Source organism: Lissotriton vulgaris, chromosome 1_1, assembly GCF_964263255.1.
Source record: "Lissotriton vulgaris chromosome 1_1, aLisVul1.2, whole genome shotgun sequence".
Taxonomy (NCBI): Eukaryota; Metazoa; Chordata; class Amphibia; order Caudata; family Salamandridae; genus Lissotriton; species Lissotriton vulgaris.
Window position 1 is genome coordinate 1,816,799,292 of NC_141685.1, and position 18,700 is coordinate 1,816,817,991.

General features: G+C 43.9%; 1 protein-coding gene across 1 annotated transcript in view; it reads right to left on the reverse strand.

The window, feature by feature from the left end:
• STAB2 (stabilin 2) overlaps nucleotides 1–18,700 on the reverse strand; it is an 880,852-nt gene that overhangs the window by 299,536 nt on the left and 562,616 nt on the right. Inside the window, exons 41-42 of the mRNA XM_086919174.1 lie at nucleotides 12,700–12,776; nucleotides 10,034–10,159 (exon numbers count right to left, since the gene is read on the reverse strand). Of these exons, the coding sequence (XP_086775300.1) occupies nucleotides 10,034–10,159; nucleotides 12,700–12,776 (203 nt within the window). The remainder of the gene's footprint in view (nucleotides 1–10,033; nucleotides 10,160–12,699; nucleotides 12,777–18,700) is intronic.

The following is an 18,700-nucleotide window of genomic DNA, read 5'->3' on the forward strand; positions in this document are numbered from 1 at the left end:
CTTGTACTTAATACATAACAACTAACAATCGCCAAGATGGATCATCATTATAATCCATGAGACTATAGTTAGACACCACCAGTGCATTTAGAGACTGTAACTGAATCATGAGAATCTGCTGATGTCCTCAGTTTTCAGAGAATAACCAGTTAGAAGGCAGGTGAGCCCAACCAGCATGTCAGCCAGGGCTGTTTCCACAGACTAGTTTTGACTTTGCTACCTACTCCATCCCCTGCCCTACAACTGACGATGAGGCAACCCACCAGGTAGATTGCCATAAGCCTCGAATAAAGTGGCCTGTGTCCTTGTTCTCTGGGACCCTACTAACTCACACACAGATGAATGTTGCCAGTATTGGTGGTGGTCTCCATTGTGTCGATGGAGCACCACTGTTGCATGAGCAGGAGGACATATGTCCAGTTCCTTGTTTGTGGACATTCTGGTGATGGTTATAGCATTTGGCAGACTGCTGGTAGGACCCAAGCTACTACTTGCTGTCCTTCTAGGCTTCCTCTCCCTTACTGTGCTCCTTTGATCCACCGGCTTAATGGAGGTTGCCATTAGGGGCATGGTCCACAACTTAGCCACTACTGCTATCTCATCATCCTCCTACCACTCATCCTGCTCCTACTACAAAAACACAGCTGCCAGCCTGGATTCCACCCCAGCAGCAGACCCTGCAGCAGCCGCTTTTATCCAATGCATGGACAGTGATTGTTCTGCATCACACCTGATCCATGCATATGAAGAGAACCTAGCCACATCACCTCTCCCCGTGACGACTGGTTTGTTCACTGGGAACGACTATGACACCAGCTTCCTGCTTCTCGTGTATGTTGTGCCTCCTAGTCAACCCACAAACTACAATATTAACCACATTTAACTAATACAAGAAAGGAATAACTAAATGGAAATGCAAACTAATAAAGCCAATCAACCTACATGCCATCACTTCAAAACTATTCACCAATTATGAAAAACAAAGCAAACTTTTTCTTATCTGAAAAATTAAAAAATAAGCTTTCTCTCTCTCACAGATGCGCAACAAAAGAAGCTTTCCCACAGGAAGGAAATCGACAAGAAAATAAGCTTAACCTAAAAATGAAAGGCACTGCAATGAACATTGCCTAATAAAATCATCAAAAGCGAAAGCAAACAATTGTACCTGCTGCTCTACCACTGCACGAGGTTTAATGGTTCACCAAGCTACACAATTTTCTTTTGTTTTTCAGAAAATGGAGCCTAACTTTGAATTTAAAAGCACACATTTCTAGAGAAATTGGCTAAAAAACAAATGTATGACAGACAGTTCAAATGCTTTGGGTAATACATATGACATATGCAGGACTGGCCTGTGCAGGTAAGAGCGGTGGGTCCACGTTGTGGGGGGGTGGGAAGGGGGGGGGGACTTGACAGTTGACCATGAGGGAAAATTAAATAAATAATACATTTCCCCTCATCGGCGTCTGTCCAAATCCCCCCCACCTGGCCCCACCGCTCTTACCTGCACGGGCCACTGCTGGACATTCCAACCTGTTATATTTCATATCGGTACCGTAATATAGGTCCAGGTGACATCGTACACTTTCCCTACATCAGCTTCCGTTATTTCATATGAACGAGCCTTATAAGGACATAACTCCAAATAAGGACAGAATGCCTTACAAGGACATCACGCCTTATAAGGTCTGCAGCCTTTTATGGACTAAACCTTACACCTAGTTCCATGCCGAGGGTGGGTTTTTCACAATCGATATTCCTAAGACGTCAACCTTAGCACAGATGAATAATTGATGAGTACACTCTCCAGGAGGTACACTACACCTCTCCCATCGATGCACAAGGCTTAATCCCCAACGTCATCCTCATACTGAACAATGGGTAACACATGTACATAGACTGTATAAATACAGCACTTCTTGCTATCAGAAGGCAGGAGGGAACTGCGACTTCAAGGCTGACATACTGACCAGAGACTCTGCAGCTCCGCCATGCCATCACTCCAGCTGACAGTGGTCTAAAGATTCCTTTCGGGAAATCCAGCTTAAGTCCAGGACGAAGTCCCACACTCTCACTATTCAGGTATGGGGTTTTGACTAAAGCCAAGTGGGGTTCTTGGCTCTTAGGCTTATGGGCTCTTAGGCTATATAGCACCTACTCACATGCTAGGTACACTTAGGTACATCTAGACAGGCATCTTAGGAGTATGCACTTTATTTTATAAATGCATTTTATATTCATGTATGCGTTCATGACTGTTGCAAAATGGTAGAACAATACTATTCCTTCGTATTCACTGTACTGCTGGTTCTATATTGCCGCTACTGTGTTACAGTCATAACAGCGCACTTATTCTACATGATAAGAACCACTGTAGAATAAATTCTTATTGTAAACATGTCAGACTGTTTTCTTCTCTGTATCTCTCTGAGAGCAAAAACAATCAAGCACGAGTGACCGGGTGAAAAGTAATATATTGTTTCCACGAGTCTGAGGTTATTGTGTTCTGAGGATGCCAAAAAGTAATCTCTCTGATAATAGGAGATTCTAGTGATAGTGTGAGCTAGCTAATGCAAACCATAGGCTAACATATGCAGCTGGGGTGTACGGAGTCATTCTGCCACCAGACCCATGGTATATGTTATCCGTAAACGTCGTAGGTCCTGCATGACAGGGTGCTATTGGGACTATACTACAAACCTGTCATTTTTTTAAATGCATTAAGCATTTCGTTCACATCTAGTGTCCTTCCAATTTAAAAGACAAATTCTATTGTGAAGGAATGTATTTCTGATTCCGTGTTTTTATTGTTCTTCCAGAATAATACTCTTGTAGCTAACATGTGTATCCCCCTATCAAGGCATGCAAGCCTAGGGCTTTTTCAAGGCTGTGTTCTCTACAAATAAATTCAATAGCATACATAAGGTAACTGTAGTCACAGAGAAGACACAGGGCCATATTATCAAGAAAGGGAAATAGATTATCGCCGCTTTTATCAGCAGGAAACTACTGCTAAAGCGGCGATAATGGGCTTGATAATATGCCCTTGTGAATTCCCATAGCAGCCCAGGTTAACACCAGAACCTGGGCTGCTATGGGAATTCACAATGGCCTATTATCAAGCCCATTATTGCCGCTTTAGCAGCAGTTTCCTGCCGATAAAGCGGCAATAATTTTATCGCCTGTTCTTGATAACATGGCCCAAAGTTCTGGAACATAGCTTCCGGTAACCTACTATTCCCTGTCTGAGTGCCGATCCGCGGTGCTCACACCAATCACAATGCTGCAGTGGAGAAGTGTGGAGAAGTGTGGCTCAATGAGGAGAATTGAAGACAGTCCCTCGGCTGGGATGTGACGTGGCTCAATGTGTAAAAACAACAGCTTGCTATGTCATCATTCTGTTCCACCTGTGACTGCAGATATCCAACTCGCTGCAGATGTCTGTTCCTCAGTACAAAATAATCTTATGTCAGTGGCTGTCGCATTAACAGCCTTCCAATCTCCCACACACTCTCAGCATTAGTAGTGTGTGAGGCAAAAAGACACGTAAACCAAAATGCCCTCGAAATCATGGGTTAAATCTAAATTGTACAGAAGATTGCACTGAAATGATGTGATACCATGGCCACGGAATGTTTTGAAGATGCGTGCACTATACATGGTGCAATGCAATCAGTATTTCAAAGAAGCATAATAAATTGAGCCATTTGCAAATTGAGCAGCAAAACTCGGGTCCAGGCAGAGGGCAGTGTCATCACAAGAAATCCACTGGACCCACCTCAAAGACCAAGCTCTACCAACTGCCTGGCACAAGTACAAATGTGCAGCAGCGATCTGTGGTCAGACAGGCCACAAATGCTGCATCTGGTCAGGGTCCATGGATATTTCAGTCCGCATAGTTCTCAGGAAGAAGTCAGGCCCATGCTGAGTTGCTGGATTCAGATCACAGCAATAGGTAGCCACTGTCCACAGTCATTCCATCCCCCACCAATTCGAGTCCCATGAAGTTGTACTTTGATCGCGATGATGACAGAGCGTGCTTTTCCTCCTCCTAAGAGGACGCTGGAAGAACACTGCTGCTACTGTGACCAGCCCTAGTGATACAGAGTACCAATGAATGGAGGAACCTGCCCATTTCCAACCACCCATACCATCATCTATTCATTTTCAGGTGTACACAGTGTTTAGAAGACTTCAGAGAGGAAAACGTAGCAGAGCAAGACCCCAAGAAATAGCAATACAACCATGCCACCACCGATAGGACATAATTTCCACCTCTGTGACACAAATTTGATGTATTCTCTCCTTCTAACCAAGAACAACCTGCAACGTGGATTTTCTTTTTGTACAGATCGAACAGGTACATCTTGCATCTTGTACTCTGTGTCATAAAACGTGCAGTAAGACTGGAAACAATTGTGGTCTTCGTCTTTGCATGATCATAAACAAGTATGGGAATGACAAACACAGCAATCTTATCCATACGAGCCAACACTCAGCAGCAGACTGACACTTGTCTCTATCGATGTCCTAGAAGGTACCACCAGTCAAGGGTATTCAGCTTCTATTGCATTAACTGCTGTGAGAGAGAGCATTTACCTACCCGTGAGGACGTCAAGCCTCTGCTTGTCATTTGAGTACAGTCAGAAAGACACCAGAGCCATCCTAGGATGTATCACCATAATGTCAAACTGGTGATAATTCTAGATTTAGGCCTTCTAATATACCCCATTATGGAAAATATATTTGAGGGAGCTAATGCCTATTTATTTATTTATTTGCGGGTTTGTAGAGCGCTTGAATCGACTCCCATTGGAGTATCTCTGCGCTTAGGAGCCAGAAAACAAAGACAGCAAAAATGACATCAGCTGGATCTAGATCTGATTTCTGAACAGCAGGGGTTTGAACTGCTTTCTAGAGACAAAGGGAGTTTGGTCCACAGTGAAGGTCCCGTTACAGATAGAGCTTTGCCACCGTGCCTGGCCTTTCTGGCACGGTGGCAAAGCTCTATCTGTAGGAGAAGGTGGTCGCTGGATCTGAGAGATCGGGTCGGAACATATGGAGTAAATTTATTTTCCAGGTAGGCGGGCCCTTGTCCGTTTAGACTTTTATGTATTAAACAGCATATTTTAAACTTCGTTCTCTGCCGGATTGAGAGCCAATGCAGTTGTTCCAGAAGAGGTTTAGATGCCGTTCTCGGGGGGACATTCAGGACTAGGCGGGCCGCCGTGTTCTGGATTACTTGGAGCTTAGCCAGCACACCTTTATTTGCAGAAAGTAATAGGCCGTTACAATAGTCGATCCGACTTAGCGCAAGAGCCTGTACCAGAGTTCTCCTGAAGGAGTCTGGGAGCAGGGGGGAAAACTTTGTGCAACAGGCTGATAATGTGGAAGCAAGAGCCTATGACATAGTTGCTGTGCTGCTTAAGCGATAGGTCTTGATCTAGACGAATCCCTAGATTTTTAACGACCTGTTTAGGTTCGGGAACTGCTCCCAGGTCACCAGTCAGGAGTCCACAGCATTTTGGCCTCCCCGAACAACATGACTTCTGTTTTGCTGACATTGCACTGGAGGCAGTTGGAGGACATCCATTGTGCTACAGCCTTCATGCCTGCTGAGAAGGAGCTTTTTACTTCAGTGGAGAGAGTTTTGAAAGGGAAGAGGAGCTGTGTGTCATCCGCATATGACACTGGGATGAAACCATACATGCGCATCACTCTTGCCAGGGGTGCCATGTAGATGTTGAAAAGAGTTGGGCTCAAACAGGAGCCCTGTGGTACCCCTTTCGAAATCTCTACCTCCTCTGAGTGATATGCACCCATGGTGACACTCTGGGTGCGATTGGATAGGAAGCTCCTTAGCCAGGCGAGGGCTTTGTTCTTTAGTCCAATGTTAGCTAACCGGTCAGTTAAGATGGTATGTGACACAGTGTCGAATGCTGCCGACAGATCTAGTAGTACCAGGATCACGGTGTAGCCTTTGTCCTTATACATATGCAGGTCGTCCGTGACTGCTTAGTGTCGAGCTCAGCTGGTAGGTTCCCAGTTGACGATATTTTTCATTCAACGCTGTACCACAACCATATGAGCAATTTCTTCTCACATGGAAATGGCATTGAATTAATCACAACTAGGAAGGTCCATTTCAGCAGGAACATCTGGATGATTGGCTAAAAGAGCATAATGGCACTCCCCTTCCTAACAGAAGGAGTTATGGCTCCTGCATGCTGTTTGTTAGCAAGCCACTGGGTGCACACCAAACTTTGATAGCAAGAGTCGGGGTGTGGGGTGATACGCCCATGAAAGCTGATCCTAAGTTTAGAGGTGAGCAACAAGGGGCGGCTCCTCCAGTAAGGCAAAGGAGCCTCGCCCCACTGAGCAGGTCAAAAAGGAATAATAAAATGATAATCACTCATTTTTATTATCATTTTATTTTTCCTTAGTTGCTCCGCTGGGTAGGGGCGCGGTGGGGCTAGGATCTGACAGAGGAGCTGAAGGAGGAGTGTTTTTCACTCTCTGCAGTGCACATGACGGTGTTTCTGGCCCTCTCAGGCCGGATAAACCGTCATAAGCACTTTGCATGTCCTCCCTCCAGGCTGCATTACAGCCTGTGTTGAGAACATGCCCAGGCCTCCTGTCTCCACTTGAGCACCGAACAACGGCGCTCAGACCAAGCACAATGCTGCATTGCAGCGTTGTTATTGGCTTAGGGGTGCCTGGAAGCCTGAGTGCTTTCTGTTCCTGCCCTGGAAGTGGGTGAAGAGGACTGAGAGGCGGTAGTGGCTGTCCATACCTTTAGTCCGCAAGTCGGAACAACGACTTGCGGAGGGGGATGCTGGAACTTGGATAGTATAATTTACTATTCCAACTCCAGTCAGTGCGGACACTAGGGAAGATGTTGGATTTTAAATCCAACACCCCCCCCCCCTCTGCAAGTCGTTGTTCCGACTTGCGGAGTAAAGGTATGCGGAATCACAACGTGGTCATTATAACAACCGCGTTGTGATTCCATGCGGTGTAAAAGATTTGTTGTAAATATCCATCACCATGAAAATCATCACTGCAAACTGTTCCCCCCAATCTAATGCTATATTCCTGGGGGACTTGAATATTCACTGGGATGATCTGAATGATAGCCAGGTAGATATATTTCAAGAATTCCTAGCACTCTCCTAACTCACAGCAAAGGATCTACGCTAGACTGGATCATCTCTAAGGAAAAGGCAGTCAACTTAATCTCAATTTCTACATGCGATTGGTCTGACCACCATTATATTACCTTCCAAATTCCAGGAGTAATAAAGGAAAGAGCTACACAATATGTCAAACTAAAGAGATAGATTAGAGATACAAAAGGCCTAGACTTTGAGAAACTGGCTGCATATTGAGAGAAGGATCTACCCCCACCCTCTAAAATAACAAAAGTCAGTTAACTTACGGCCCACAACAATACAATGATGTCAGACATAATTGATTCAGTTGCTCCTCTAAAACTGAAAAGAATCAGGGATAGAGACAAAAATCCTTGGTTTAGCAGTTCCCTGAACGAGGAAAGGAGAGATCTGAGACTAACTGAACAGAAATGGAGACAGCACCTATCATCCCCCTAACTAAAACTGCTAAGAAAGACCAGAAACGCATAAAACAAAAGCATTCTCAAATAAAAAAATGATTCTTTAGATTGGAACTGGAGGACGCTTAAAATAGACCAAGTAAACTCTTTGAAATGGTAAAACTATAGTCAAATAAATTTGCCAAATCCTCTAGAGAAGCTGCAAAACCCTAATCAGCTGTGAGGAATTGTTGTCTTTCTTCACAGACAAAGTCAATTCATTGGAAAGTGACCTTAGAACATCCACTATTAACCTACCTTCCCTGTCGACTTCACAAATTGATGAACCTACACACTCCCTCCAAGTAGGGCCCAAAAATAAAGCTCAATGGTCTTCCTTCAAGTTATATGACAACAATGACATCTCAAAAATCCTCTCACCTACAGAACCAAATAACCACTTCAATGATCCTCTTTCTTCAAAATTCTCAAAGACAACAAACCAATTTGTTACCCCCATCTGGACTGTGATAATCAACACTTCTTTGTCTCAAGGCTCCATACCAGACTGCTTAAAAACTAGGCAAATCATCCCCATGATAAAGAAACTGACATCAAACACTGCTGACCCAAATAATTTCAGGCCAGTGTCGAATATTCCGTTATTAGCAAAAGTGGTAGAAAAATGTGAGCATCAGCAACTGAGCCAACACATCTCTAAATGTATTCTACTAGACGGCTGCCAATCGGGTTTCAGACCAGACCATAGTACGGAAACTACAATACTTCATACAGTGGATGATGCCTTGCAAGCTCTAGACTAAGACAAAACTTGTCTCTTAATTCAGCTGGACCTTTCGTCTGCCTTCGAGGCTGTAAACCATGATCAATTGCTTGATCAACTCGGAAACAGGATAGGAATGCAGAGATTTGTCCTCAAATGGCTTGATTCTTTATTGGAGAACAGAACTCAAAGGTTTTTAGTAGATCAGAAGCTAACATCGCCAACCCCTATTAAGATCGGAGTACTTTAAGGATCAACTCTTTCCCCAACTCTCTTTAACCTCTTGATGGAACCTCTGGCTGAAAGACTCTGACACACCAACATCCTGTTTCATATTTTCATATATATCCTCATAACACACCGATTTACATTAAAGTTTAATCACTGGAGGAGATCAAGTCAATGAATGTCACACTAAAGATGACCACTCATTGACTAACAAGTAATCAGCTTAAACTAAACACGCAAATAAATCGGAATTCTTACTAATTTCCCTCCCTCCAAAATCTCTTCGGAAATAAAGGAATGAGCTAAACTGATCACCATGCTGAACTGAACCCCGATCTTAGTGGATTTAGCCAAATCACTAGGAATAACGCTGGACAAGAACCTGAAAATGCGAACCCACATCAACTTGTTGGCTAAAAACGCCGGTTCCATCTGAATTGTCTTAGAAAACTGAAACGATTCCTAGAAACGTCCGACCACAAAATACCACTTCAGGCTTTGATAATAGTGAGGAGCGAATAAGGATGTACAACTGTATTTGGCCAGCTCAAGATCTCACAGCTCTGCTAAAAGCCTGTCTCAACGCAGCTGCAAGGGTCATAACTGACGCTAGAAAATTTGATCACATCTCTACACACCTAAAAGGTCTGAACTGGCTACCATAAGAAGCAAGAATACAACTCAAACTGGCCTGTATCCCTCATAAGGCGCTACACTCAAAGAAACTGGCGTATCTAGCTCAGAAAGTAGTCATATCCGGAGGAGGCAGGTACGCCCGAGGCACACAAGATCTTATACTAAAACCACAGTTCTTTCTGAAGAAGAAAACATGCAACAGAGCTTTGTCGGTTGCTGCACCCAGAATCTGGAACTCGATATAGACAAACATTAGAAGACTGCCGTCCTAATTAAAAAATCAAGAAGGATGCTAAGATTTTCCTAATGGGTAAATTCCTTCCATAACTCACTACAGTGGAATCACCTAATCATGTGACTATTGATCATATTTGGGTCCTTACGAACCTATACTCAGAGGGCCTCTAAAGACTTCCTTAATGAAACGCATTGGGAGCTATACAACCTCATCCAGGGTCCCCTATCAAGTTAAGCTACTGAGGAGAGAGCTCAGCAAACTTTCCTTTGCTGATAAAAAGGAAAGTTTGTAATTCGAAGTATTCTTTCACGTCTCAGATATGTTTCCATGACACTGTTTTGGAGTGTTCTTAACTCGTACGTTTATTATGATGCTTGCTATTGCCTCAATCAGAACCGCTAAATCTCTGTTAAGCGCTCTGACACCCTTGCGGGTCACGTTTGTGCTATATAAAACACTATAAAACACTAAATAAATCTTTCTTCAAAAATGTTTGTTAGCCTGTAGAAGTGACTTTCTTTGGCTGTTGTTGTCCACCATATGGTTTGGATGTGGGTTCACTTTGTTTGCACACATGTAGGACATAGACTCTTACCTAGGCACACAACTCCATCCCCTTCGTACCCAGGGTTGCAGAGACACACTCGGTTGCCTGGGGTTGTTCTCTTACATGCTGCGTAGGCTGAGCAGCTTCCATTATTATCTTCACAAGCATCTATCGCTGCAATCAAAAAAATGCACAAGTTGAATGCAGTTCAAAATGCAAACTGAGATGCATCTTAACGTCCTCGGACATAGGCAACAGTACATTGCGTGCTTCATTATTAAATACTTATATACAGAGCTTAATACAAAGGTAAATCTGTGGTGCCCAGAGAGAACAGCCATCAGTGAATGAAGTGTGGGGTTCCATGAATACGTCTAATGAGGAAGACCAAGCCTTGGGAATACCTGCTTTAACTAGATCTTTACCTTATGGTGCCACTGAGGTGGCAAGTCAGCTGATGACTAGTGCTCTCGGTGTCTATGGAACAACTTTCAAAGTGGGGTGCTAGCCCTCAATGTTTTGAAAAACTTAACTACTACTTAAAAAGCTCCATATGTTCAACCACAGAGTTGGGGTCTGGTGCAAAGTCGAGTGGTGGATTCTTTGCAGGCTTTTCTATAATATGTGGGTAAGTATGACCTGGTAGGGTAATGTAATTTATAGATGGTGTGTGCAGCATAAAAATAGATCGTATATGCAAATAAATACCACAGAAGCACCTACATGATAGGAAATGTGTTTTGACTACTGGTGAAGAGCAAGGCCTTCATCGCTTTCAAAACTTGTGTTGGTCTGTGGGGCACATAGCGGCTCTCAGTGAATAAACACTCTTCTGTAAGACTTCAACCTCCTAGTGAACATGGTTCAACTCAGCCTCCAGTAGTGACTGGTCCCCCAAGCATGTGAAATGAGTCAGGTGGTAGCAGTCAGAGTTCTATAACACAATACTAGAATGAAGGCAATCATTTGTTTTAATATTTCCAGCTCCTAATTGTGTGTAGGGTTTATGAAGCACTAGACCTCCGCCACCCTACATTTGTCAAAGAGATCAGGCGATTAAACCATTACATTGAAGGAAAAAGAGCTGAGTATCAGCAAGCAGTTAAGAGCTTACTAATGGTAAGGTAGTTCAGAGGGATAAAGCACCTGCTTTGGAGACTGCACAATATCTCAATAAGAGGGAAAGACCAATATTTAACTTCGCAAAATGTTATAACATAGAGTGCACTAAAGCAAAATGGAATTTTCAACATCACAAAGCTGAAACACAATACAGTACATTCCGTGCTAAACCAGGCGGTATACCAGATAGTGGAAATAACATGTCGACAGGACACATTTGAAAATTGAGCAGTAACATGACGCGTGACATGTGGGGCGGCCACAGGTTTAGCATGCCTTTATACATTGTTATCTCCAGATTTACCACTGGAGCTTGCAGATGATATTGAAAGATGATTTATAAAGCTCTAATGCTATTCTATCTTGCCACTAATGTGGTAATCGCATAATATAAGGTGTTTTACCACTACATATATAATTGTGCAAATAATATGTGGGATATCAAATCTCCACACGCGTTGTGCAGCACTTTATGAAAAGGCAATATGTGATGTGCATACAAGGGATTTTATCATATATCTGGGTGTTTTTTAATCTTACATATCTCCCGAAAAGTAAAATTAAGGAGATATATCAACAATCCGGTGCACACATACAGTATTAGAACAAGCAATGCAAATGTAAATAGAAAACAAGTGGTGCAAAATCCAACGGAGATATCTTGCTATTCTTTAATTGGTTGTTAACAAAGCAGCCAGCCGACACGTGTTTCATCAGAGAGACAGTGGTCTATGACTCTTCAGGGCTGTATGGTCAAATCCAAGCTAAGTGTACTCCCTGAACCGGTGATAATTCAACCCGGTGGGACACAAGTCAATCAACACAGAAAGTTCTGTCGCACTAGAATAAAGGTAGCTGTCAGGCGGGGCCACAGATGGCGTAAACGTGATGTCGGTGATAATTCCAAACCAGTATCCAATCAATCCTGTGGAGCCGCCTGGAAGTTTTCATCTCGGACTACTGAAGTGGCTTTGGCAGACACAACACACGTGTCTTACCTAGATTGGCTCTGTTATAACCCTGTGATCTCTTATTAGGACCATAATTACGTGGGAGGATTTTGTCCCATGTTGTGACTGTACTGGCGTGATTTTACATAGCGGCATCTCTTTTGAAGGGGAGGCCTCTTTGATTTTTCCGGAGACAACGTGGGGCAACTCACTTACTCTCGCCGTGCCTACAAAAATGAACGTGTCCTTGTGTAAATTAACTGGTGCTAATGTAAATGTTAAGTGTTCCAATACTTTCAGGTGGGGGTTGGCGCTATATAAAACTGCACATAAAAAAAGCATCTGGCGCAAATGTCAAGCACTCCAATATTTTTGGGTGGGTTGACGCTATATAAAACTGCAAAAAAAAGTCTCTGCCAAATTGTCATTTGGCAGACATGATATCCGTCACATTTGTGATGGAGTAACCCTATCCGGCAAAATCGTAATCAGGCCCTAAGTATCAAGATCATTGCAAAATCAATAAATCATAACATTTATTTTCACAGATCTTTTTTTCATAAAATCTATGTATTGTTTTCGCAAAGGACCTCTTCAACTGAACACACATTTTTGAAAGTTAGGAAGGCGTGCCATACTTGCCTGTACAGAGTGTGCCATTTCCCTTGAAGCCGGCAGCACACTTGCAGTAGGCTGTACCATCTGGTTTCTCAAGGCAGCTACAGAAGACGAGAGGAAAGGATCGTGAATGCATCAAAACTACGTAAAACATTTAGAAATGTATTTCTATTGGAATAACATGCGTCATTAACACCATTTCTGCTGCTGTCCGGCCCACCATTCGCAAACACTGACACTTCTAAAGCAGGCACATTGTATGCCATATAGGGGCTAAATAGGAGTAGACTGAAATCCCTCTATTCCCTACGGAATTACAAATTCTGCAGACATCTTCAACCATAATGGTTCTGGGGGGCTTGCAAGCTTTTGGGAAATAAAATTTTTGTCAAAACCAGTTGGCGCATGGTATTTCATATAAAGAGAGGGAGAGATCGAGAGAGAGTATACATAGTAGGTAACTGTAGTATGGGCCAACATTGCCATCAGTGGTTTCTGGTGACATCATACATAGTGAGTAAGAAGGCTGAGTGGTTTGTAAAAGTCACAATAACATCAAGATGGCAAAATAGGAGTATATTACACGTTACCGGTTATGTATTTTTTTTTATATCACATGGTTATTTTGGGGTAGTTAACAATGGCCAATTCTGTGAATGTGGTGTTTATCACCCAATTATGGATTTACTACATTTGCTGTATAATTTGCAGCAAGATGTGCATAATTTTCAGATTTCACAAACATGTTTTTTCTAGTTCACATTGATGAAAATAATACTCCAGAGAATGTGTCACATAATTTGCAAATTTTTGACACAATATTCCAAAAGCCTTTCCACGTTATTTGGTCTCCCATGCCGCATAAATTAGTAATCCAGACATCGGTAAAGCTATGCAGAGAGGGTTGGGCGCCGTTATTATGATGACGAAATTCGAATTTCAGAGAAAAACATGAACTATTTCCCATATTTTAGTCTTCACTGAAATACGGATTTTTCGACCACTGCATTTTATATTTTGAACAATAAAAGCACCCAAACATACAATATATATATAAAGAATAGCTACTGATGTGCAGTGTGATGTGGAGTGGGCAGCCTCAGATGGGTGATGGTATCACTCACATATATTAATTATGGAATCAAATAAGATATTACTCTTTTTGGATCTGTATATATGTTTTAAGAATGCTGTTTTTAAATTGGCGATTCAGAAAAGGGGGTGGTGATGGACAGAGTCTCTGAATTAAGCAGAACACTCCTACCCAGTCAACAGATCAGGGCTTGATCCATCACCGTTATTTAGCTCACTGCACCATCCCAGCTCAGAACCTGGCTACATGCAAATTAGTCTGTCCCTGGCCCAGTACATCATGGGAACAGGGCAGACCCAACTACCAAGCCAATTCTTTTACTGGAAAGGAAACAAGCTTCCGGGGACCGGTTTCTGGCATTACAGCCGTCTTCGGCCCGGCTTGCTTGAATCCTGATGGTGCAGTGAGCAAGGGACTCACATCTGAGCATACCCTTCCACGCTTATGGTGGACAAAACGATTCAGAAAAGGGGGTGGTGATGGACAGAGTCTCTGAATTAAGCAGAACACTCCTACCCAGTCAACAGATCAGTGCTTGATCCATCACCGTTTTTTAGCTCACTGCACCATCCCAGCTCAGAACCTGGCTACATGCAAATTAGTCTGTCCCTGGCCCAGTGCATCATGGGAACAGGGCAGACCAAACTACCAAGCCAATTCTTTTACTGGAAAGGAAACAAGCTTCCAGGGACCGGTTTCTGGCATTACAGCCATCTTTGACCCGGCTTGCTTGAATCCTGATGGTGCAGTGAGCAAGGGACTCACATCTGAGCATACCCTTCCACGCTTATGGTGGACAAAACGATTCAGAAAAGGGGGTGGTGATGGACAGAGTCTCTGAATTAAGCAGAACACTCCTACCCAGTCAACAGATCAGTGCTTGATCCATCACTGTTTTTTAGCTCACTGCACCATCCCAGCTCAGAACCTGGCTACATGCAAATTAGTCTGTCCCTGGCCCAGTGCATCATGGGAACAGGGCAGACCAAACTACCAAGCCAATTCTTTTACTGGAAAGGAAACAAGCTTCCGGGGACCGGTTTCTGGCATTACAGCCGTCTTTGGCCCGGCTTGCTTGAATCCTGATGGTGCAGTGAGCAAGGGACTCACATCTGAGCATACCCTTCCACGCTTATGGTGGACAAAACGATTCAGAAAAGGGGGTGGTGATGGACAGAGTCTCTGAATTAAGCAGAACACTCCTACCCAGTCAACAGATCAGGGCTTGATCCATCACCGTTTTTTAGCTCACTGCACCATCCCAGCTCAGAACCTGGCTACATGCAAATTAGTCTGTCCCTGGCCCAGTGCATCATGGGAACAGGGCAGACCAAACTACCAAGCCAATTCTTTTACTGGAAAGGAAACAAGCTTCCGGGGACCGGTTTCTGGCATTACAGCCGTCTTCGGCCCGGCTTGCTTGAATCCTGATGGTGCAGTGAGAAAGGGACTCACATCTGAGCATACCCTTCCACGCTTATGGTGGACAAAACGATTCAGAAAAGGGGGTGGTGATGGACAGAGTCTCTGAATTAAGCAGAACACTCCTACCCAGTCAACAGATCAGGGCTTGATCCATCACCGTTTTTTAGCTCACTGCACCATCCCAGCTAAGAACCTGGCTACATGCAAATTAGTCTGTCCCACGCCCAGTGCATCATGGGAACAGGGCAGACCAAACTACCAAGCCAATTCTTTTACTGGAAAGAAAACAAGCTTCCGGGGACCGGTTTCTGGCATTACAGCCGTCTTCGGCCCGGCTTGCTTGAATCCTGATGGTGCAGTGAGCAAGGGACTCACATCTGAGCATACCCTTCCACGCTTATGGTGGACAAAACGATTCAGAAAAGGGGGTGGTGATGGACAGAGTCTCTGAATTAAGCAGAACACTCCTACCCAGTCAACAGATCAGGGCTTGATCCATCACCGTTTCTTAGCTCACTGCACCATCCCAGCTAAGAACCTGGCTACATGCAAATTAGTCTGTCCCACGCCCAGTGCATCATGGGAACAGGGCAGACCAAACTACCAAGCCAATTCTTTTACTGGAAAGAAAACAAGCTTCCGGGGACCGGTTTCTGGCATTACAGCCGTCTTCGGCCCGGCTTGCTTGAATCCTGATGGTGCAGTGAGCAAGGGACTCACATCTGAGCATACCCTTCCACACTTATGGTGGACAAAACGATTCAGAAAAGGGGGTGGTGATGGACAAAGTCTCTGAATTAAGCAGAACACTCCTACCCAGTCAACAGATCAGGGCTAGATCCATCACCGTTTTTTAGCTCACTGCACCATCCCAGCTCAGAACCTGGCTACATGCAAATTAGTCTGTCCCTGGCCCAGTGCATCATGGGAACAGGGCAGACCAAACTACCAAGCCAATTCTTTTACTGGAAACGAAACGAGCTTCCGGGGACTGGTTTCTGGCATTACAGCCGTCTTCGGCCCGGCTTGCTTGAATCCTGATGGTGCAGTGAGCAAGGGACTCACATCTGAGCATACCCTTCCACGCTTATGGTGGACAAAACGATTCAGAAAAGGGGGTGGTGATGGACAGAGTCTCTGAATTAAGCAGAACACTCCTACCCAGTCAACAGATCAGGGCTTGATCCATCACCGTTTTTTAGCTCACTGCACCATCCCAGCTCAGAACCTGGCTACATGCAAATTAGTCTGTCCCTGGCCCAGTGCATCATGGGAACAGGGCAGACCAAACTACCAAGCCAATTCTTTTACTGGAAAGTAAACAAGCTTCCGGGGACCAGTTTCTGGCATTACAGCCGTCTTCGGCCCGGCTTGCTTGAATCCTGATGGTGCAGTGAGCAAGGGACTCACATCTGAGCATACCCTTCCACGCTTATGGTGGACAAAACGATTCAGAAAAGGGGTGGTGATGGACAGAGTCTCTGAATTAAGCAGAACACTCATACCCAGTCAACAGATCAGGGCTTGATCCATCACCGTTTAACTCACTGCACCATCCCAGCTCAGAACCTGGCTACATGCAAATTAGTCTGTCCCTGGCCCAGTGCATCATGGGAACAGGGCAGACCAAACTACCAAGCCAATTCTTTTACTGGAAAGGAAACAAGCTTCCGGGGACCGGCTTCTGGCATTACAGCCGTCTTCGGCCCGGCTTGCTTGAATCTTGATGGTGCAGTGAGCAAGGGACTCAGATCTGAGCATACCCTTCCACGCTTATGGTGGACAAAATGATTAAATTGGCAGTACTTTTAAATAAATAACTTTAACAAGAACCAGGACACAAGTGGTAACATCCATGAGGCAACATAAATACCATTCTATAGGTCTTGTTGGTATTAGCCAATGTTGATTTTCCTCTGCAAAGATGAAAGCTGTAATTACATCGACTTTGACCTCTGCACTGTGGTAATAAATATGTGAATGGATGTTTATTAACACATCTGCTTCAAGTAAAATGCTCTGTTAAACCACAGTTACTTTCCCTAGCATCGCAATCAATTTCTATTAAGACGTATGAAGATATGTTTTGCTTGTACATGTAATTTCAGCAGTTTTTCATCTAAATAGACAGAAAGTACCAGAAATTACGCCACTGAGGTAATAAGTGTAACTTGAAAAAGGGCCGCTGAAATGATAAACAATAGCAAGACATAGAATCCTTTTATTGTAGTAGGACTAATCGATGTTCGGTTTAAGGAGAAGCATCACTGCAGCCTTCAAAGCATATTTCTCCTTTAGGTAGGAAACAGATTTTTTGGGTATTATTTAATTAATTTGTTTATTTATTTATTTTAATGAGGTAGAGGCACAGCCCCCCGAATTCCTTTTAATTTCTCCTGTCACATTTCTTTCTTTCTAGCAAGAGAAGGGAATGGTGCACGTCTGAGATGCCCAAAGTGCCGAAAAGGGATCTGCCCTATTCTCTTCCACCCATGCGGAGTGGGACAAGTCTTCTGAAAACTGGTCAGACCTCTCAGAGATTTTCGTGCTGGATGAGGTATACCTGACTGTTAAATACTAGAATTGTGTAAAATTCACATAATTTGGTTTCTAGTAATTATGCGAAATATCAACAAAATTAAGTGTAAATACGCGAAACACAAATGTCATTAAGCGCCATATTTTAGCACAAAATGCGTTTTTGCATCCATTTTTTATGCATTTCATGCTAATAAAAAGTACAAAAAAACAAGAGCACAGCAAAAGACGGTGGAATGGTGCATTCGGGGTAAATGTTTACAGTAAGTGCCTTGTAATTAGGCGAAGTGCTGCAGTTGCATAATTAATGGAATTTCAAATGACAAGTGTAGCATGAAAATTCCCCAAAGTCCTCGAATTACACCAGCAGACTGAGGAAATATAAATTTTATGGTCAAGAAATGTTCCCTAACGTGTACCCCACCGTCTCCATGTACGAGTTTAAAGTGCATGTAACTTCCCTCCTGTGCCAGCTATAAAGACGCAAATACATTTGCGTCCAACGTTAACATGTCCTCTTTCAGACCCGCCATGAACGGGTTGAATATTCAGTTCCTAAGTATGCTATGCCAACGTCTTTTAGTGGTATACTTTACACGTTTTTCAGCTCTGGCGAAGCAGGCCCCGAATTCTGCCATCGAGCCTTTTTCTGTCTTCTGACTCCGAACGCCCCAGCCTGGGCTGCCTCTGTACCCGTGACCTCTGCCTTACTCCCTGCGCGGCCCTCGGCGCTTAGCACAGCCTGCTGCCTGCCAAGACTGTATTCAACCTTCGCATTATCTGTTCCGCTCCTCGAAAATGCATTCCTGCCTACTAGTTTAAGTAAACATCCCCCCAGCTGCAGAGCAAAGGGCCCGGCCTCACTGTCTCCGTGCAAGTAATTCATAGCCTCTGTTACCATGGAAGGCCCATGCCCCCCTCGCATTTCATGCAGACACTTAGACGCTTATACACACACTCACAGTCAGT